At 46.8% G+C, this 21,709-nt stretch overlaps 2 protein-coding genes across 3 annotated transcripts in view; one reads left to right on the forward strand and one right to left on the reverse strand.

Annotated features, from left to right (window-relative positions):
• Window positions 1-204: 204 nt before the first annotated feature.
• Window positions 205-15,267, forward strand: ANKRD40 (ankyrin repeat domain 40). The gene is made up of 5 exons (XM_008011474.3): window positions 205-598; window positions 7,765-7,913; window positions 8,603-9,088; window positions 11,344-11,525; window positions 12,344-15,267. The coding sequence occupies exons 1-5, from the start codon at window positions 465-467 to the stop codon at window positions 12,488-12,490; spliced, it is 1,098 nt and encodes a 365-aa protein (XP_008009665.1). The 5' UTR covers window positions 205-464; the 3' UTR covers window positions 12,491-15,267.
• Window positions 15,268-16,761: 1,494 nt separating this feature from the next.
• The window catches only part of ABCC3 (ATP binding cassette subfamily C member 3), a 57,120-nt gene continuing 52,172 nt past the window's right edge, over window positions 16,762-21,709 (reverse strand). For both annotated transcript variants that reach the window (XM_008011502.3, XM_008011501.3), the window contains 2 exons: window positions 20,340-20,534; window positions 16,762-17,364 (listed from right to left, as the gene is read on the reverse strand). In XM_008011502.3, coding sequence (XP_008009693.3) covers window positions 17,256-17,364; window positions 20,340-20,534 — 304 coding nt within the window. In that variant the 3' untranslated portion in view covers window positions 16,762-17,255. The remainder of the gene's footprint in view (window positions 17,365-20,339; window positions 20,535-21,709) is intronic.

Raw genomic sequence — 21,709 nt, forward strand, 5'->3', positions numbered from 1 at the left:
ATAAGGCTTTTCTGGCTCTCAACTATGCTTTTTTCTCTTTTCATGTGCCTTGTCCTCCTCCCTTGAAACTGCGGGGTGGGGAGGTCTAAAAATAGTCAATGAATCATGGCAGATAATATTGTGCAGTAGTTACATAAACAGCCAGCCTGGGCGCCGGAGCCCTGGGTCGGAACGGAAAATATCTGGGTCAGGGTTGTCACACTGAATAGGGTCCCCCGGAGCCGGCCTTCGGGAGGCGCGGCCGGGGAGGAGGCCTGGGCCTGCGGGCCCGGAGCTGCTGGGGCGGCCTGCGGGAGGGAGCGGAAGTCCCGGGACGGGCGCGGGCAGCGGCGCAAACAGGGTGGGCGAGCTCCACGCTCCCTCCCCATGGCCGGGAGCGGGCCGCGGCGACGGCGGCGGCGCTGACAGGCCCCGGGCGGGGCGGGGCAGGCGGGCCTGGGCGGGGGCCTGGGGCTGAGGGGAAGATGAACGCCCTCCTAGAGCAGAAGGAGCAGCAGGAGAGGCTGCGGGAGGCCGCGGCCTTAGGGGACATTCGGGAGGTGCAGAAACTGGTGGAGAGCGGGGTGGATGTGAACTCCCAAAATGAGGTCAACGGCTGGTAAGTGGGGAGCGGGGGAGGCCTAGGGTCAGGGCAGCCGGTCCGAGGCGTGGGGCAGTCAGTCGTGACCTGGGCCCAGCGCTGTCCCCGGACGCCGGGGCTACGGCGAGGCCTGCCACCTCGGGCCTCCGAGATTGTGCCCTCTTGAGGCCAGCCCTGGCCCCCATGCCTCGTGCGGTCAGGAGCGCGTCCTGCCCAAATCCAGGCCCACGTGGTCCACTCGGGGCAGCGCCCGCTGGGACTCTGGTGCCCTACACCCTTCCCCCGCGCCCCCGGCTCACTTGGTCAGAGCGGTGCTGGAGGCTGTGATTCTCAGCGACTAAGCGTTGGAGCTCACCCCAATTCGAGTGTTGAGTTAATTTGCCGTAGGTGCTTCTGGAGAACACATCTTGCAGAGCTAAAAGCATAAGCAACTGATCAAATACGAATTTTATAAACTAGCACGATTTCCTTAGCCAAGACCAGGAAAAACAACAACAACAACAACAACACACATTTGCATCACCATTCTGCTTCTCTTTTGTTTCACTGCAACCGAATTGCGGCTGCTGCCTACAGTTGCCTGTTTGAGGGAAGACTCATTTGTTTATCCTGTCCAATGTTTTCTTTCTTTTTCTTTTTCTTTTTTTCTTTTCTTTTTTTTTTTTTTTTTTTTTTTTTTGAGACAGGACTTGCCCTGTCGCCCAAGTTGGAGTGCAAGGGCACAGTCTCGGCTCACTGCAACTTCTACCTCCCCTGCTCAGGTGACACTCCTGCCACAGCCTCCCAAACAGCTGGGAATACAGGCGGGCGCCACCACACCCAGCAAATTTTTTTGTGTGTGTGTGGTATTTTTAGTAGAGATGGGGCCAGGTTGGTCTCAAACTCCAGGCCTCAAGTGATCCACCTGCCTCGGCCTCCCAAAGTGCTGGGATTACAGATGTGAGCCTACCGTACCCGGCCTGTTTTCTTATTACAATTTCAAATACAGAATGTCATCCAAGACTTTAGATGTCTGCCTGCAGATTGAATTCTTCCCAATTAAATAAGGAGTCTTATCTTAAGATGTTGCTGGTGGTCAAAACTTAAGTTACTGAATGTGGCATTATTCCACCCTCTGTATTTAAAATTTAAAATTTTGATTCAGTAATGCTTAGCCAGACTATTTTGCTAGCTTAGAGTTGAAGTGAGTTGCACTTTGGGAGGCTGAGGTGGGCGGATGAGGAGGTCAGGAGACCGAGACCATCATGGCCAACATGGTGAAACCCTGTCTCTACTAAAGTACAGAAATTAGCTGGGCGTGGTGGTGCGCACCTGTAGTCTCAGCTACTTGGGAGGCTGAGGCAGGAGAATCACTTGAACCTGGGAGATGGAGGTTGCAGTGAGCTGAGATTGCACCATTGCACTCCAGCCTGGGCAACAGAGTAAGACTCCATCTCAACAACAACAAAAAAAAGTGAATTTACATTTTTTTTTTTAAGTGGAATCATCCATCTTGGAACTGAAAGGGGCAATGGAGAGAGGATCAACCCCAGAGAATAACTTGCCCTAGGCCACATAACTGTTAATGTGATAGTATCAGAACCATGGTTTCCAGACTGTCTCAAAAGTCTATCTACCTGGGCCTGGCGTGGTGGCTCACGCCTGTAATCCCAGCACTTTGGGAGGCCGAGGTGGGCAGATCACAAGGTCAGGAGTTCGAGACCATTCTGGCCAACATGGTGAAACCCCGTCTCTACTAAAACTACAAAAATTATCTGGAGGTGGTGGCACGTGCCTGTAATCCCAGCTGCTTGGGATGCTGCGGCAGGAGAATCACTTGAACCAGGGAGTGGGAGGTTGCAGTGAGCCAAGATCACACCACTGCACTCCAGCCTGGCTACAGAACGAGACTTTGTCTCAAAAAAAAAAAAAAAAAAGTCTGTCTACCTGGCGGGACCTGGTGGCTCATGCCTATAATCCCAGCACTTTGGGAGGCCAAGGCAGGAGGATCACTGGAGCCCATAAGTTTGAGACCAGCCTGGGCAACATAGCGAGACCCCAGTCTCAAAAAAAAAAATTGTCTACCTAATTTCCCTAAAGAAAGCAGCCTGGATAGCTGACCAGAAAGCCAGGAAACAGAGGATACTACGTTTTTGTTCTGTTTTGTTTACAGGTGTTTGCAAACTTGCTGTTGTGTATGTATCTTTTCTGAGCATTGCTCTGGTTCAAAGCTGTGAATTATCGTTTTAGCACTGGGAGGCGGTGTTGTGTAGAAGAAGCCTGGTCTTTCCTGCAGGGTCTTCTCCATTCCTGCCTAGACGGGACTTTGCCCATTGCTTCATTTTCTACTTGTTCCAGAAGAGTATTGTGAGCCCTTAATGAGATGAAGCATAAAATAAATAGATAACATTTGTTGAACTTGCTTTGTAGCACAGATAGGGTCCTTTTTTTTTTTTTTTTTTTTTTTGGGAGACGGAGTCTTGCACTCTCACCCAGGCTGGAGTGCAGTGGCGCCATCTCGGCTCACTGCAAGCTCCACCTCCTGGGTTCATGCCATTCTCCTGCCTTAGCCTCCCAAGTAGCTGGGACTACAGGCATCTGCCACCACGCCCTGCTAATTTTTTGTATTTTTAGTAGAGATGGGTTTTCACCCGGTTAGCCAGGATGTTCTCCATCTGCTGACCTTGTGATCAGCCCGCCTCAGCCTGCCAAAGTGCTGGGATTACAGGCGTGAGCCCCTGCGCCTGGCCAGCACAGATGGGGTTCTAAGTGTTTTACGTGCGTTAGCTTGTTCACCACTACCTGGGGACATAGTTACTGTTCTCTCCATTTACAGATGAAGAAACTGAGGCCCAGAAAGAGTAAGTCATTTCCTCACTTTGCACAGTGCCCCTTCCCAAGGTCATGGGATTGACAGTAACTAATGGAGCCAGAAAACGAACCTGGTATCTGATTCCAGACCTACCCTCCTAAACACAATGTCTGCCCCATAGTATGTGTTCAGTAAAGTGAAGCTGAGGTAGCCTGAAGAGGCTTCTTATAGGTTTTGTGTTTTTTTTTTTTTGAGATGGAGTTTCACTCTTCTCCCCCAGGCTGGACTGCAATGCGTGATTTTGGCTCACTGCACCCTCCGCCTCCCGGGTTCAAGTGATTCTCCTGCCTCATCCTCCCGAGTAACTGGGATTACAGGTGTGTGCCACCACGCCTGGCTAATTTTTTGTATTTTTAGTGGAAATGGGGTTTCACCATGTTAGCCAAGCTGGTCTCGAACTCCTGACCTCAGGTGATCCGCCCGCCTTGGCTTCCCAAAGTGCTGGGATTATAGGTGTGAGCCACGGCGCCCGTCCTCTTGTAGATTTAATTGGAGGAATTGTCTAATAGGCCTGTCAAATTCAACATATCCAAGATTGAATTCCAAGTCTCACCTCATCCCTCTTCCACCTCAAGCCTGCTCCTCTGAGTCCTCAGCCTCTCAGGGGTGCTCAGGCCAGAACGCTTGGCACCCTGCTTGCCTCCTGCTTGCCTCCTGTCTTTCACAGCTGACATCCGGTCAGCCAATTCTATGAGCTTCACCTTCAGATACAGTCAGAATCTGACTACTTCTCACTAACCCTACTACTACGCCTCTGGTACACCATTGTTTCTCTCGCCTGGATTATTGCGGTAGCTTCCTAGCTAGTGTCCTTGCTCCTCAGCTTATATTAAACAGTCTTCTTAACTAACACAGTGGTCAGAGGGATCCTAACTTAAAACATAAGTCAGATCATTTCACTCTTCTCAAAAATGGCTCCTATCTCACTCAGTAAAAGCCTACAGGGTCCTACAATTTCTACTGCCTGTTCCCACATCTTCCCTCCTTACCTCTGTGCTAATCTCATGGGATTTGCCCTTCTGCTTACCTTTTTCCCCTGGCCTCCTTGCTTTCCCTGGAATACCAGAAGTCCTGATTCAAGATCTTTGCGTTTTTTTGTCGTCCCACTCTCTTAAATGCTTTCCCTCTAGATATCACATGATTTGCTTCCTCACCGCCTTCAGATTTTAGTTTAGATGTCACCTTCTTGGCAAGGCTTTTCCTGGGCCCTCAATTTAAAGTTGCACAACCTCTGGCATTCCCTAATGCCTTTCCCTGCTTTACTATTGCTGTCACACTTCATCACCACCTAGCGTACTACATGCTTTGCTTATTTATTTGCTGATGTCTGTTTCCTCTTCTGTAAAATGGGGGGAATATTGACAATAGTATTACCTCATGGGTTTAGAGGATTAAATAAGTTAATACATGTAATGCCTTTAGAACAATGTCCAACATGTGAAGTGTTATACCTGTGTTAGCTATTGTTGTTATTTTCTTATTATGAAGCAATGTGCTGGGTAATGGAAAATAAGGTTACCCTCAAAAAACGTACTCTCTTGCATTGCCAAGCAGAATGGTGACTGCTTTCAATTCTTAGTTGATCAGTAACCACAATTTCAGCACCAGTGAGTGATGCCCGGTTGATGAATGACACCCAATACCTCAGGTCTGAAATAGTTTCTGACACTAATAAGATATTCTGACTGCAAATATAAAGCTTAAGGAGTTGAAGTTCAAAGATAGAGTAATCTATCAATTAGATTGATCACTAGTCATTCCCCCACATCAGTTGTAATTCAAGTGTCATGCATACCCCTTGGTTTTAAGGACCAAGGATAATGCTTCATGAAGAACTTGAAAATATTACCTGGCTGCAGGGACTCTGAGTTATGGCTGCCCAGAGCCACACAGCTCTGGACTGTAAATGATGATGACTAAGGCACAGGGCTGTGGGGGCCATGCTATGTTGACTTAACACTGCTTTACATGGGTGGTAGTTTAGCAAGTTGGTTTGTCCCAGAGTCTCTCAGACCCACTGGTAGTAAATTACCTCCTTTACGCTCAAGCTTGCCATGAACAAGTGATCTACTACTAGCAAGTGAGCATTTTATTTCCAAAAGGGAGCATCTTTTTCTCATCATGCTTCATTCATTTTTGAGGGCTCACTTACCATTATAATTGCTCACTTTTTAAGCCTATGCCACAGACGTCCACACACAAACACACTCAAGGCTGCAGTTTGCCCAGAATCAAGGATAGATTAGATCCTTCTACTTCAAGCAAGGTCCACCCTATCCTTAGTTTACTCATTCGGTACATTTTTTTTTTTTTTTTTTGAGACAGAGTCTTGCTGTGTTGCCCAGGCTGGAGTGCAGTGGCGCAATCTTGGCTCACTGCAGTCTCTGCCTCCTGGGTTCAAGCAATTCTCCTGCCTCAGCCTCCCCAGTAGCTGGGATTACAGACGTGCACCGTCACGCTAATTTTTGGATTTTTAGTAGAGACGGGGTTTCACCCTGTTGGGCAGGCTGGTGTCAAACTCCTGACCTCAAGTGATCTGCCTGCCTTGGCCTCCCTAAGTGCTGAGATTACAGGTGTGAGCCACTGTGCCTGGCCCATTCAGTAAATATTAACTAAGATGTATATGTGCCAAGCAAATACTTCCTTGCCTTCAGGGAGCTTGATCAAGACTCTTTTCTCCCAAACTTAACAAGACTCTTACTTTTCCCAAATTAGTAATAATTTTGTCATTGCATCATGAAATACACCTTAAAGGAACCTGGATAATCTAATTCTAATGAACCATAATGTAGAATGTCACTCTGAGACATCAGTGGAATTGCTCCCAGCCAGCCAGACATGCTAACTTTCTGTGAGTTACTAATGCTAAGCCCAGGGCAAATCAGCTTTTTCCTAGAACCACATAAACTTTCCAGATAATTATACTTCCCAGGTTAGTGAACTAACCTTCACTATTGAACATTTGTTCCAAGCTTCATTTCTGTATTTGGCTATAAGAGCTCTGAAGATATTTATCTCAGTTCAATTAGAGAGTTAGTGAAAGAAGACATTTCTTTTTTTTTTTTTTTTTTTTTTTTTTTTGAGGCAGAGTCTTCACTCTGTCGCCCAGGCTGGAGTGCAGTGGCACCATCTCGGCTCACTGCAAGTTCCGCTCCCGGGTTCGTGCCATTCTCCTGCCTCGGCCTCCCGAGTAGCTGGGACTACAGGCGCCCGCCACCGTGCCCAGCTAATTTTTTGTATTTTAGTAGAGACGGGGTTTCACCGTGTTAGCCAGGATGGTCTCGATCTCCTGACCTCGTGATCCGCCCGCCTCGGCCTCCCAAAGTGCAGGGATTACAGGCGTGAGCCACCGGCGCCCGGCCGAAAGAAGACATTTCAAAACACAGGAGCGAGAAGTATTTTCCTTCCATAATATACATTCAGCTTTGGCACCTAGGGATGGATTTAGTTGCTCTGAATCTTTCATTTCTGTTAAGATGGAGTTTCGCCTGCATGCTAAATATGTTTCTGTATAGTATGAAAATAGTAGCCCTTCAGAGTGTACAGAATTGCTTCCTCTGTGTACAATATTGAGTGATTAGTTTTACTTAAATGAGTCTGATATGTTAGAAGAGCCTGTTCTTGAAGAATTTTGGTTGTTGATATATATTTTTTTAAGTACCTCAGGAATTAAAGTATATGTGCAATGCCTTATGTTTACGCAGATGAGGATATGTTTGTAGCCTTCTGGAGAGAACTAAAGAAGCTAACTTTTTAAAAATGGAAATTTGGAAATCCTTTGTGTGTGTGTTAAGGAAAGAAAAGTAAGAAGGAAAAAGAAAGTGAGCAACTGGGATTCAGACAAGAATATCTGCTGTCATAATAATAATTTAAGTGACAGAGCAAGCTGCTGATAGGAGATGGTTATTAGCCTGATAATATTGAATCTTCAGGTGGCATATGAAGTGAGTTTCCATAGTCCCTGAAAAGGAATATAGCAATATAAAAATATGTTTCAGAGACTGAGATGATCTAATGAACGATACTCATAGAGTATACTCCACGTTACCATTGGAGTTAGCCAGCCAGTGAGCTTCCCTCCTGGAGGCTATTGAAATTAAAACTCCTAGGTTAAGTTAGTTTTTCTCAGGAACCAGAAATGAGATTTAAAAACAAAATTTAAGCATATTAAATATTTTGATCATCTTCTTTGTGAAAAGTTGAGATTACCAGCCCGGTTACCTGGTTCTAGCTGAACTCTAACAGGCTTGTATATACATTATTTACTAATGTTTAGAATCTGAAATCCCAAATCACCTCTCCTCTTTTTCAATCATTCTTTTCTTTGGAACAGGACTTGTTTACACTGGGCATGTAAACGAAACCATGGTCAGGTGGTCTCTTACCTGTTAAAATCAGGAGCTGACAAAGAAATTCTTACCACAAAAGGAGAAATGCCAGTCCAGTTAACATCAAGGAGAGAAATCAGGAAGATTATGGGAGGTGAGTCTGTGTTTGGGGGGAACTTTTGATTTCGTTAGACTCATTGAAGACTTGTGGTATTATTGGCTACATTCTTAATGCTGGTCAAACAACTGTTCTATTTTTTTTCTTTCTTCTTTTTTTTTTTGAGACAGAGTTTAGCTCTTGTTGCCCAGGCTAGAGTGCAGTGGCATGATGTCGGCTCACCACAACCTCTGCCTCCCAGGTTCAAGCGATTCTCCTGCGTCAGCCTCCCGAGTAGCTAGGATTACAGGCATGTGCCATCACATCCAGCTAATTTTGTATTTTTATTAGAGACGGGGTTTCACCATGTTGGTCAGGCTGATCTCGAACTCCCGACCTCAGGTGATCCGCCCACCTCGGCCTCCCAAAGTGCTGGGATTGCAGGTGTGAGACACTGCTCCCAGCAACTGTTCTATTTCTAAAAGCAAATTACTATGCCAAGGTAGTAATTCCAGGTTGTTTCTGGGGAGGTCAGCATTGTAAGGTTTTATTTTTTTATTTGTAAAATTTAAGATAATGGTGAACATGGTAATCATAAACCTAATGAAATATTCTTTTTTCTTCTGACCTGCAGAGGCAGTAAGCACTGAACAATGTCACATACCAAAAGACACCACTTCCAAAAGACACCTTTTTTTGGTAATTTTGAAAGGACTGTGTAAATGTTCTGTTTTCTTCTTTTTAAGTGGAAGAAGAAGATGATGACGATGACAACCTCCCCCAGCTGAAGAAGGAGTCAGAACTGCCCTTTGTTCCCAACTATTTGGCCAACCCAGCCTTCCCTTTTATCTACACACCCACAGCAGAGGATTCAGCCCCGATGCAGAATGGGGGTCCCTCCACACCCCCTGCATCACCCCCTGCAGATGGCTCACCTCCATTGCTTCCCCCTGGGGAACCTCCCCTGTTAGGGGCCTTTCCCCGGGACCACACCTCTTTGGCACTAGTTCAGAATGGTGATGTGTCGGCCCCCTCTGCCATACTCAGAACAGCAGAAAGCACAAAACCAGGTCCTGTTTGTCAGCCACCAGTGAGTCAGAGCCGCTCCCTGTTTTCTTCTGTCCCGTCCAAGCCACCAGTGTCTCTGGAGCCTCAAAATGGGGCATATGCAGGACCAGCGCCAGCATTCCAGCCATTTTTCTTCACTGGAGCATTTCCATTTAATATGCAAGGTAACCCCTCATCAGCAAACAGCCTCTGCAACAGGGGAGTTGGTGTCCCGAGAGGTGGGATTTAATGAGGTATTTTGGGTATAATTACAGAAATGTTACATGACTAGTATAAGGAACTCCCTTTACTCAAATTCACAAATTGTTTACCTTTTGCCCTTTTACCCTGATACCCTTCAGTATTCTTTCCATTATATCTTTCCTAAGAACAAGGATATTCTCTTTTATTTATTTATTTATTTTTGAGACGTAGTTTCACCCTGTCACCCAGGCTGGAGTGCAGTGGTGTGATCTTGGCTCACTGCAACCTCCACCTCCCAGGTTCAAGCAATTCTTCTGCCTCAGCCTACCAAGTAGCTGGGATTATGGGAGCATACCACTACACCTGGCTAATATTTTTTTTTTTTTTAGTAGAGATGGGGTTTCACCATGTTGGCCAGGCTGGTCTCAAACTCCTGACCTTAAGTGATCCGCCTCCCTCAGCCTCCCAAAGTGCTGTGATTATAGGTGTGAATCACCGCACCCAGCCAGGTATTCTCTTATGTAATTACAGTACAAATGACCAAATTTGAGAAATGTAATCTTGAGGTAATGCTGTTCTGTAATCCATAGTCCATGTTTAAATTTTGTCAATTGTCTCAACCAATGCCTTTTGTATTCCGTCATCTATTATACATACTGTCTGTACTATTACAGAAATAGTACTATCTGTACTATTGATATCTATCTGGACTCTCTGTACTCCTCTGCCCCCTGCGCCCTGCCCAGGATCGTACGTTGCCTGTAGTTATCATGTCGTTTTAGTTTCCTTTAATCTGGAATCTTTACCCTTTATCATTTTTGATCTTGATCTTTTTGAAGAGTCCAGGCCAATTATTTTTGTGGGATATGATTTTCAATCATTCTTTCTCTACTTATTAGTTGGTATTTTACTGTAAAGAAGGGCTTTCCCTTTTCCTTCATTAATATCAGTATTGACACATATATCTGTATTTATTCAGTGGGTTATAATCTGTTACTATCAATTTTCAATTATTCATGTTATCCCAGATTTGGCCAGTGGGAGCCCCTTCAAGCTGGTTCTTATGTCCCTTGCAGGTGTCTTCATTGTTCTTGGAGCACTGCCTTACTTTCTGGTGCAGCAAGATGTTCCAGGCTCATAGCATAACTTTTCCTCCTCCCACCCTGGAGTCAGTCATTTCTCCAAGAAGCCCTGGTTCTTTTTGGTGGAGAATGGTATTTAGGACACACAGCAAATTTGCCTCCCACTTGGGCCCACCAAGAATGGTATTTAGACACCAGGATGTGGGCACTAGGTGTCCTCATTGCTACAGGTATATCATTTCTTCTAGGCCTGCTGAGAGGACATAGCCAGGAAAGATATCCATATTTCTCTATCAGTGTATATCTTTTTGAGAATATTAAAAACCACAAGTTCATCCTGATTCTTCCAAATCCAGTCAAATACCATAGGGTACAGCTAGTCTTACTTTTCCTTTTTTCCTAGAAGTAACTCTCTCACTTCCTGTTTTTGAGGAGTTACTACTATAGGTGCTAACAGTGACCTGGGGTGCCACAAGGGATTCATATACAGGGAACAAAGCAGAACTGCCAAATGTCCAGGGTGCTTGACTTGGGCTGTCTTGGCAGCCAGGTTCAGAATAAAGGAGCAGATTGCTTAGTTCCAAGACCTGTGAATAATAAGACCCCTTCCTCATGAAGGTGCCACATTCACATCAAGTTATACTTTAGCTTTTATTAGTCGCTTGTCATTTGGCTCTTTTACTGTCTTTTTTGCAAGGAGTTTCATATTTTACAAATACCTTTAGGTCCATAATTGTTCAATCTTTTTAGGGTAACTCACATCCTGCCCATGCCTTCTTTCCAACCTTCTTCCCCCTTCCCCTGTTCATGTATAGTTTGATACCCAAACCTGTTCTTAAGACTTTGCCTCCTTAGCTCCAGTGGCAGAAGTAAATTATCCTTCTACACAGCTGGAATGGCTGCCCCTGCCTTGCTCTTACTTTGTGAACCACAGCCTAAAAGTATGGACAACAATGCAGGAAACTGCTCCAGCAGAGCCAGAACTGGGCCTGAGCAAACCCTGCTTGTTACACTTGGTTTTCCCATCAAACAGGTCTGTTAATCATGCACAGACCTTTGGCATGATTAAGTGTAACCATCTTCTGGAAAATATCTTAAATAACGGGCTGTGCTGTGCCAGAACTATTCATTAACATTTCTCCTTTTTTTTCTAGAGCTGGTACTCAAGGTGAGAATTCAGAACCCATCTCTTCGAGAAAATGATTTCATTGAAATTGAACTGGACCGACAGGAGCTCACCTACCAAGAGTTGCTCAGAGTGTGTTGCTGTGAGCTGGGTGTTAATCCAGATCAAGTGGAGAAGATCAGAAAGTTACCCAACACTCTGTTAAGAAAGGTAAGAAAAGTCTGTTAAGCATGAATGGCTGCTTTTTGCATTTGGAAAATACCTAGCTCCCTCCTTGGTTATATGAGTTAGTTGAGGAAATAAACAGAGAATAGAAAAGGAGCAAAGAATGATTTTCCAAATGTAATCATTTCCTTCTACTAAGTCTATAGAGACGCTGGCTTTTTTTTTTTTTTGGCAAGTCAAGTGAAACAGTGGAGTGGAGAAGGAACAAAGACATCTGTAACTGGTGTTTGGCCAGTTACATTCTTACAAACTAGTTGGAAACACCATCGCATTCAGATCAGCCAACAGTGCCATTTTTGGAAGTTGATACCAGGGATAATTTTCTGAATTATCATTCATGTGTTCTTATTTTCGGTTTCTTTAGTGATCTGTAAGGATTAACTTAGTACACTACTAGATGTGCCTTCTGTTTTACAAGTGAAGAACCAAGTTCAGTTACAGAGCAAATCCACATAGATGCATGTGTGGTCCTTCATACATCTCTGGGTTTTTGAACATCAGGTTTCTGGCTTCTCAGGGCACCCGGGAAACTGATCTGTGCGTTGCCTCTCCCTTTGCATAGCCTCTCCCTTCGCAGTGTGTGCTCATGCTGTTGCAGCTGCTGAGCTGTTTTTAAGGGCTTCCACTTTGCAACCCAATCAGCCTGGGGCCTTAGTTGCACTATCACTGACTTAGCCTGCCACAGGGATTTTTTTTTTTCTTCCAAGTTTTGAAATGAGACAAGATACTGGTATCAATATAGTGCACCAAACATATGGAGACAAGTGGCTCCTGTTAATCTGTTTAATGTATTTTTGTTTTAGGACAAGGATGTTGCTCGACTCCAAGATTTCCAGGAGCTGGAACTAGTTCTGATGATAAGTGAAAATAATTTTCTGTTCAGAAATGCTGCATCCACACTGACTGAAAGGCCTTGTTATAACAGGAGAGCTTCAAAACTGACTTACTAATGCAGCAGGGACTTTTATCACTGAGTATTATGACAGTGTGTGTCACCTCTGGGCCAAGGACAAGCCATTGATCTAAATGCCTCGGATGCCCGGGAGGGCCTCTGGTGCCACTGCGTAGTATATACTAACATCATTCTGCCAAGGTAGGAAGCCCCTGACCCCCAAGCAGCGGTGCCACTCTTCCAAGCCTCTTGGTGCACAATAAACCTATTGCTTAAAGCTTTGAACAGCTGAGAAGTGGTCTGGAGAGGCAGAAGCTGAAGGTTCTATATCCAGTGTGTTTTATGTTCAGAACGTAAGAGAGTTGTCTAAGCAGAAGCTGAGAGAGAGCGGAGCCTATTTCTAGCCACTCCTGTTGACAGTGCACCTGAAGGGCCAGGATGTGTTTTTCTTGGTGTTGCATGCTCACAACTCTCCTGACATTGGGAACTTATGAGGGAGGAAGACTGGGGAAAGCACAGATACTGGACAGATGGATTCTAGTGTGACTTGTGACTGTGAGGTTTCCTATAACATATTTATAAATGTTACTCAGGTTAAAAGTATTTAAGAATACAGTTACCTAATTGTAAATATGCTGTTAACCAAAAGAGCTTTCCCTCCCTCACTTTTTCCTTTGTAAACACTCATGACTGCTTCTCTGTTTCTCGAGTCATCTCTGCATTAACTCCCCTTCGTGGTCACTAGAGGGCTCTCTGATGCCTTCTAAAAGAGCAACTGCTTTTTTACAATGCCCCCCATCCCCACCCCTCCCATAGAGACAGGGTCTCACTATGTGGCCCAGGCTGGTCTCAAACTTCTGGCCTCAAGTGATCCTCCCGTCCTTGGCCTCCCAAAGTGCTGGGATTACAGGTGTGAGCCACTGCACCCAGCCCACTTTTTTTACTCTGAAGTGATTCCAGTCATCTGTGTGTGTAACCGCATCCTATGAGAAGAGCACAAATATTGCTGTTCCATGTTCTCCACTTTCATTTTCCACTGCAAATGAAAAGCAATTTTTGAGACTGAATCTGTTGCTATTTTAAAGGTTATTGTGGGAAACTGAGCTAAAGGAGTTAGCATCTTTATTTTTGTATCAAAGATAAAGGTTATTTTGAAACTATTAGGATTTTTACACAATTCTGAAATCTGTTGCTTTTGTAAACAAATTGTTTGATCTTAGTGATCCCCTTACTACTACCACCAATTCACTTCACAAAGTCAGTTATGAGTTGACCAGACTTTGTTCTGAAAAACAGAAACAAAACACCTGATTAAACTCTTGAGTATGGCATAGGAATTTTTTAAAAGAATGCATTCAAGGATTCTTTTCCTTTCCTTCAGTGTCATTAATGTTAAAAGAGCAGCCACTGTTTTGTTGAAACAAACAGCTAAACTTCAGAAATAAGAACTAGCACACTTAGACAAACAGGAGAGCAGGGGTTTGAAGCCAGCTGTGGAAGAGCATCCCTGCTGTCTTAAGCTTTTTCCCCATAGTGCCTATAGTTTCCAAAGAAACTCAACTTCCTAACTGTGTTAACTTAATTTTATTAGAACACTACAGTTGAGTGAGAACGTGCAGAAGATGTCAACGGAAGAGAATGTTGTGCTAAGATAATGGCCTCCTGCTGCTGCCTAAATGCTGAAATGAGGTTGAGATGTTTTTCAAGGCTAACTTCACGGAATCACTCTGTTTAGTGACTTAATTGTATCCCACCAGTTACTGCTGGTGACTTACTCACCCTTGTACAGTGTTTGCATAGCAGAGTGAAGTTTACTTATTACCCTCTTTCTCTTCAGTGCTTTAAAGAAGAAACCTTCCTTGTGTGTGTTTTTTTTGTTTTTTGTTTTTTGTTTTTTTGAGACGGAATCTCGCTTTGTTGCCCAGGCTGAAGTGCAGTGGCATAATCTCAGCTCATTAAAACCTCCGCCTCCCGGGTTCAAGCGATTCTCCTGCCTGAGCCTCCCAAGTAGCTGGGATTGCAAGCATGTGCCACCATGCCTGGCTAATTTCTGTATTTTAGTAGAGACAAGGTTTCACCATGTTGGCCAGGCCAGTCTCGAACTCCTGGCCTCAAGTGATCCACCTGCCTTGGCCTCCCAAAGTGCTCTGATTACAGGTGTGAGCCAGGGCACCCAGCCCCTCCCTTGTGTTTCAACCAATCGGAAGTGAATTTAACTAGATGTAGTAACCTTTTTTTCCTTTGCTTCTAAAAAAGTTACAGTTTACTGATAAAGTTAAGTCTGGTTCTATCCTAGATGAAATAAATTCAATATTAATTCATGTCTAAGTTACTTGGGTTAAAACACTTTCAGCCACCCAGATTAATTAAAGTGGAGCAGTGAAGGCCCCTGGCTGGGAGATGGCCTCCAGAGGAGCAGCTGCAGGGCATGTTCTAGGCTTAGCAACAGAGGCAAGCAAGGGACTGGTGTCTCCGGTGAGAGGTGGGTTTGATGTGTCTCTGCCCTATGCTGGTCTCTCTTCTCCTTTATAAAATCCTCTGTGGTCAACTGACTCCTGCGTATCGCAGTAGAATAAGACTGCACAGTTGCTGGTAGGTGAGTTTAAAGTCTTAATCTATGCATTCAGAGAAATATTTTTATATGCTTTGTGTAATTTATAACAAGGATTTTTTTTTTAGCTTTGTTAACTGTGAATTCACCCCTCCTCCTCCACTGCATATTTAAAGCATGTGTTCACAGTGTGTAAACATTCACTGAAGATTTTTTCTTTGTGCATTGCTGACTGTTCAAACATAACAAGTATTATTAAAATTAAATATTAACTGACCGACCTATATGCCTTCGTTTTGGCTTCCTAAACAGCACTATAGTTCTAATCATAGGGGGTTCAAATTGTTAGACAGTCCCAGAGACCAGGCGCTCTGGAGGAAGATTAGAAGGGCCCTCTCTCCACCTGAGCCTCCTCCACATCCCGCTCATACATCCCGCTCATACCCTGTCAGTAGCACCTGGGGACGGATATTTTGTGCGGTGTCTTTCCTTCCAGTTCACAGCAGTCGGCTTCATTTCCCTGGAGTAGCTGAGCCAGTTAGATGGAGGTCATCCCCTATTAACCACATTTTTTGATTATCCTATTTACTTTACCCAACTGAGCCTCTCTCCTTTGGGTTGTCAGCACCTGTCAGGGCCTCAATGAGCTCAGAAGCAAATCCCAAGACAGGAGAGGAAACACAGCCTTACACTTCCAGATCTTTAGCTGAGAATGATGCTGAATGAGTCTGCTTTTCTGTTGGTTCAGGCCAGCTAGCACCTCACAAAGCAGACGTCAAGCCAAATTGGCCTAATAAATCAGAGAGCATAGCAGAGACCTTTTCTTAGCACCATGGAGAGGCAGAATAATTTGGGCATTTGTACTTTCATACTTGCTTTATCACAGGGATAGAAGTCATCTTCCATATACTCATAAACATCCTGGGCAGAAACAGCCTGCCAAAAAAATGCGATTAACCTTTAACAAATGGTCCTGCAGTACAAGCTGACCCAGAGCATATAGAAAAAACCAATCAGAGGATCCACCTCCATCTGTATCTACTGCAAACCATTTAGGGTTGGGGAGAAAACCACCATCACCCACACCCACTCACATCCTACCAAGACAAAGTTAGAGGAAATGAGAGCGAGACAGGAGACCAGAACACTTAGGAACAAGGAGAAGAGATCCATTCCAAATAGAAGGCCTGTGCCAGGCAGACTCTGACCTGCAGAAAAGGAACTCTTTGTTGGCTTGCTCAAGAAAACAAATGTAATTCACCCCTCACATCTTGTCTGCCAACCTGGGACTGTGGGTGGCTTCTCTCTGGGCAGGAGGCGGCCTCTCAGCTTCTTTGTGCTCACACATTCAGCTTTGGCTGGACTGAGGAAAATGAATGACTTGGAGGACTCACCGGTTATAGGAACTGTCTGGAACAGACTTCAAAATAAGCAAGGAAGTAAAGCATCATGCACTTCTTAGTCCCTAGAGAAACAGGCGTAGAGGGCTGAGGGATGACATGAACGTGGAGGTGTTCAGAGCAGCTTTCCCAAGAGGCCCCAGGTCAGATTTCAGGGCCTTTCTCACCTTCTACAATATCTGCACAGCAGAGCAGGAACTACTGGCAATTACCCAGGGAATTTTGGCTGTGAAGGCAATATTTGCAGCCAAGAGCTCTTGGGTCTGAAGTTCAGGTAACTACAACCATGTACATGTGTAGAAAATCTTCCTCTTGGCCTCCTGCAAAGGTCCTAATTCCCAAACCTTGTGAACAAGCACAAAAAGACTAGTGTGTATATATTGTTGCCCATGTCGTTTTATTCATCAGTACTCCATTTTTAATGGGTTCAGGCAGCACCCCAGAGGACAGGACGGAATTCCTAGGGATGGCCTGGCCCAACTGCAGTCTTCTATTCCAGGAGGAAAAAGCTTTTTATTAAAAAACAGAAACTAAACTTTAGAAAATATGAAAAATCAGAGGGAGAACAGAGGTCATTTCATGAAATAGTTATTTGAAAACAGTATAGTGTGCAAATAATACTCGGTTGGGAATCAGGAGACTGGGGACTAGTCTGTCTCAAACTAGCTGTGACCTTAGGCATGTCATTTACCTCTTAGGGCTCGTTTCGTCATCTAAAGCATTCAGCACAGTTACTCTGTGAGGCTTTACAGGTGTAAAATCTTAAGGTGCCCCCAATGTTTGCCATCAAGTCCATTCTGTGGACATACTTGGTGTCATTTCCTTCCTGATGAAAACCAGGAAAGGCCAGGAGGAAATCCCAGGAATATATTTTAGGCAAGTCCAGCATCTCTGGCCATCCCGTAGAAGATGCCTCTAGCTGCAATGAGGTTGACTGGAGAATCAAATTCAGCTACTACTCCTTTGTCCAGGACCAGGACCCTAGTCAAAAAAGAGAGAAGTGGTCAGGTTTCCATCAGCCCTGACCTGGTCACATCGTCTAATCCTGCTCTTCTGGGTACTTGCTCAGGCCCACAGTGACATGCCAACCCACCCAGCACAGCCGCCGCACCGCATGTGCACGCTTGCAAGGCTGGTTATTTTAGCCATTCTGTTAGTTCTGGCAAGTGAAGCGGTTTCTGGGATCAAACACCAGGTCCTATTCATCTCTGCTAGTTGGGGCTCTGAAAACCTTCCCTAATGAGCCCTTCCCCTTGCCGGGGTCACAGGACTTCAGCAGGCTGTGCGCAGGGAGCCACGGGCCTGTGCGCTGGGCTCTGTGCACATCCATCTGCTTTGTGTCAGCTCAGAAAAGCACACAGCAGGAAACCAGCTGCAGCGAGGCTGACACTGGAATCTGGGCCTTGGGCTGCAAATCTGGCGGTGGCAGCGGCGGCTGCTGCTGCTGCTCGGTGGGTCTCCAGCTCACACACAAATAGCCAGGCCTGGGCCCGGGGTTAGAATCTCCCACCAACCACTCACCGGGTGCACCTGGTACAAGGCCAGTGGGCTGGCGGGAGGGGAAAGGGCTCTCTCCAGCCTGGAGAAGTGCTCCTCCATGGGAGGGGGCTGACTGCATTCTGATTCTCAGCCTACTGGGCTCTCCCACATGTGTCCTGAGAAGGACTGTGTCTGTGACGTCACTGGCCACTGCCCCCCAATCCCAACCCCAATCCAAAATCAAGGTCTTCAGTGGCTTTTGATTGCTCTTGGGTAAGGACCGAATGCTCTTCCATGGTCCTCAAAGTGCACAAAGCACAGTGCGGCCTGTTCTCCACCCCCATCTTGGTTCTACTGCCTCCCTCCCACGCACTCCAGCCTCCCGGACCCTCCTGCCTTGGGGCATGTGTTGTATCCTTTGCCTGCAATTTTCAGCTCGCTCCCTACCTTGTTGCCCCACCTCCATCCTCCAACTCATTCTTTCAGGCTTGGCTGGTGCATCCCTTCCTTAGAGGAGAAAGTGCACTGGCCACCCTGTGTGGATAGCCTTTTTCTGGCCTGCACACACAGGCCTTTGCTTCCTTCCTGTGGGTCCTATTTACATGTCATTATTTGATTAATTTCCGCTTGTTCCACTAAAATGAATGAACTCCCAACCTCCAAGGTCGATCCAAGCTCCCCACCCTAGGGCTGCTGGTGAATGAAACAGTTTTGGTTAGGCCTGGGAACAGGTCCTCTGAGCCCAGCCCTGTCCCTCCTCCAAACCCAGGGCTCAGCACTTGCTGCCTACCCTCCCTTCTTCCAGTGGGGTCCTAAATGGGGGTAGCGGGTAAGGGTAGGAGAGGGATGGAACAGACAGAGGGTAGCATCAGGCATTCTCAGCTTGGCTCCCAAGACACTGCTGGCTACATGGGGGCACTTCCAAGACAGACAAGATCTGACCCATTGCCCTGTCCATGGCGCCCTCCCCACCCCACCATCCTGCAAGTGTTTCTTAAGTAAATGAAGGCCTATTGGGTTATTCCCACTATACTCCTTCAAAAGAAACTTCTCTGAGCCTCCTGCCTCCTCTTCCCTTCTAGTTTCTAGGGAGCGCAGCCTGCCAGGCCAGGGCCAGTTCACTCCCACGAGGCTTCTGAGTCACCCAGCCCTCTCTCCTCAACCTCCAGCACCACACCTTGACATCTGACACAGTGAGGGAGTGGTCTGCCTCTCCAAGGAAGCCACAAGCTTCTGAGGGCATGGCCTCTTCCCTCATCCTTGGAGGGCCTAGTGCAAGAATTAGAGCAAGGGGCTGGGGAGGACACTGTCATTTCTCAGGATCACCTGCAGTTTAAATACCTTTCATTGACTTTTGGTTTTTTTGAGACAGAGTCTGGCTCTGCACCCAGGCTAGAGTGCAGTGGCGTAACCTCTGCCTCCTGGGTTCAAGTGATTCTCCTGCCTCAGCCTCCTGAGCAGCTGGGACTACAGGTCCCTGCCACGATGTGAGGCTAATGTTTGTAGTTTTAGTAGAGATGGGGTTTCACCATGTTGACCTGGCTGGTCTCGAACTTATGACCGCAAATGATCCGCCTGCCTCGGCCTCCCAAAGTGCTGGGTTTACAGATGTGAGCCACTGTGCCCAGACTTCATTGACTACGACAATCCCATGAAGTATCATTTTCATTTGAAACAGGCTCAGAAAGGTTTTGCAAATTGCCCAGGGTCACACAGCAGCCTGAGACTCTAAACCCTCTGGCTCAGACACAGTGCTCTCCCACAAGGCTCAGCTCCTCATGGTGCTGTCAGGGTCCAGCTGCTACCTGAGCTGCTGCTTATCTGCAACCAGAGTGGCTGTGAGACACCAGTGAGGTGAGGGACATGCAGGCACTCTGCCAGCAGGTTTCTCAGGAAGTGATGAGACTCAGCATGAAGCCTCCAGTTCCCTTTACATCGCCTCACGTAGGAGGCAGGATGCAAGTGGCCTGCGCACAAATGCAGTGCCTGTGGAGCCCAGTGTGCCCTTCCCCGTGTGTTAGAAAATGTTATTGTTGGTGCTGGGCATGGTGACTCACACCTGTAATCCCGACACTTTGGCAAGTGGATCACTTGCGGTCAGCAGTTCGAGACCAGCCTGGCCAACATGGTGAAACCATCTCTACTAAACATACAAAAATTAGCCAGCTGTGGTGGTGCATGCCTGAGGTTGCAGTGAGCCACTGCACTCCAGCCTAGGCAATAGAGCAAAACTCTGTCTCAAAAAAAAAAAGAAGAAGAAAAATAAATGAAAATGTCATTGTATACCCCATCCCTGAGCCCAGGCCACCCCACTCTGGTCTGCCCCTTATCTAGACCTCGGGAAACTCTGCTCTGCCCACCATGCCCTAGCAATCCCAGGAACATTCCCTTGTTCGATAATCCTAATCTGCCCTGCCCCCTCCTGACGCCCCAGGTGACCCCACCAGTTCCCCATTGCTCGGGTTTCCATGTCCCACCTGGTGTAGTCCATGATAGTGTTAAGCCGGTGTGCGATGGTCAAGATAGTGCAGGTATCAAACTGGGTGCGGATGGTAGCCTGGATGAGGTTGTCAGTCTCGAGGTCGATGGCGGCTGTGGCCTCGTCTAAAACCAGGATGCGGCTCTTGCGGAGCAGGGCTCGGGCCAGGCACACGAGCTGCCTCTGGCCCACGCTGGGAGTGGAGAAGGTAGGCATTTCCAGCTAGGGGCCTCCCACCTGCCTCCGGGCCTCATTCCCAGACCTGTTTCACTCCTCAGCAGCCCAGGACTGGTTTTCTGTCTGACTTTTCCCATTTCTGCCACAGCCCAGCCCTCTGGAACGGAGCAGAGGTCTGGACACCATTGGGATAATGAGGGGCTTGCGGAACGAGCCAGTGCTAAAAGGCATTGTGAAATCCCTGGTCTGCTCTTGGTACCCTTGGCCTCCTCTCTCGGTGCTTTCTTCCCCATCCTTGCTTTTCAACTAGTGTCGTGATGTTTCTCTGCTTCACTCTATCAGTCATTTACACCTTAGTAAGAAGATGCTTGCATGGCTCTTCTCGGATATTTGCAAATAGGCCACACAATGCCATCTTGCTGAGCCTAATATCACACAATTCAGGCAGTCACCTCCCACCCCATAGGGGATACAGACCAGGGCTCTGCTTCAGGGACAAGAAAAGGGCAGGGCAGAAGACCCGGGGACTCTTTGTGTCTGGTCACTGAGGAGGTAAAGGAGGGGCAGGACACACGCCTTCAGCCTCCTGCCCTGGAAGCCAGAGCCAGCAGACAAAATGAGGCTGTGTTCCCAACCACAGAGGCCGCAGCATCCCCACATCCAAGGACAAATACCTCAGCCCTTCCCAAAGGCGTGAGTCACCACAGCCGGAGTAAAGTCCAGGCTCTTTCCCTGGCCCATTCCCGCAACTAATGAAGGTTTTGGCAGCAGAATGAGCCGCCGGATAGAACTCAGGGCTGATTTATGGTGGAACTGGCACAGGACACAGGTTATACTTAAAGCGGCTACAAGCTCAGTGAGGGAGGAGGGGAGCTGCTTTCTGTCTCTGATCCTGGCATGTGTCAGGGTGGGGCATGCTCTGGGGGAAGTGTTAAGAGCAAGCAGGTGAGAAGGATGGATCAAGCAAGAGACAGTCATAGGGCACAGGGTCTGGAGAGACCATGTTTGCCCACCAGCCACCCCCACGTGGTTATGTAAGTGAGAGTGAGTTACGATGCACATTTAGTCTTAAGGGCTGCCTGGGTGGCAAGGGAGTCCCACCAGTTGTCCAGGTGAGGGAGGTGACTGATACAGCAAGGAAAGGTTTGGGACAGAGCCAGAGTCCCCGCTCTGCCTTTTACCAGCTGAGCT

Source organism: Chlorocebus sabaeus, chromosome 16 (genome assembly GCF_047675955.1).
Source record: "Chlorocebus sabaeus isolate Y175 chromosome 16, mChlSab1.0.hap1, whole genome shotgun sequence".
Classification (NCBI taxonomy): domain Eukaryota; kingdom Metazoa; phylum Chordata; class Mammalia; order Primates; family Cercopithecidae; genus Chlorocebus; species Chlorocebus sabaeus.

Excerpts from the sequence above, each read along its gene's own strand:
- ANKRD40 (XM_008011474.3), top strand. The coding sequence starts at position 465 with ATGAACGCCCTCCTAGAGCAGAAGGAGCAGCAGGAGAGGCTGCGGGAG. Across the intron at positions 7,914-8,602 it reads AATCAGGAAGATTATGGGAG|TGGAAGAAGAAGATGATGAC; the intron begins GTGAGTCTGTGT and ends CTTCTTTTTAAG. Across the intron at positions 11,526-12,343 it reads CCAACACTCTGTTAAGAAAG|GACAAGGATGTTGCTCGACT; the intron begins GTAAGAAAAGTC and ends TTTTTGTTTTAG.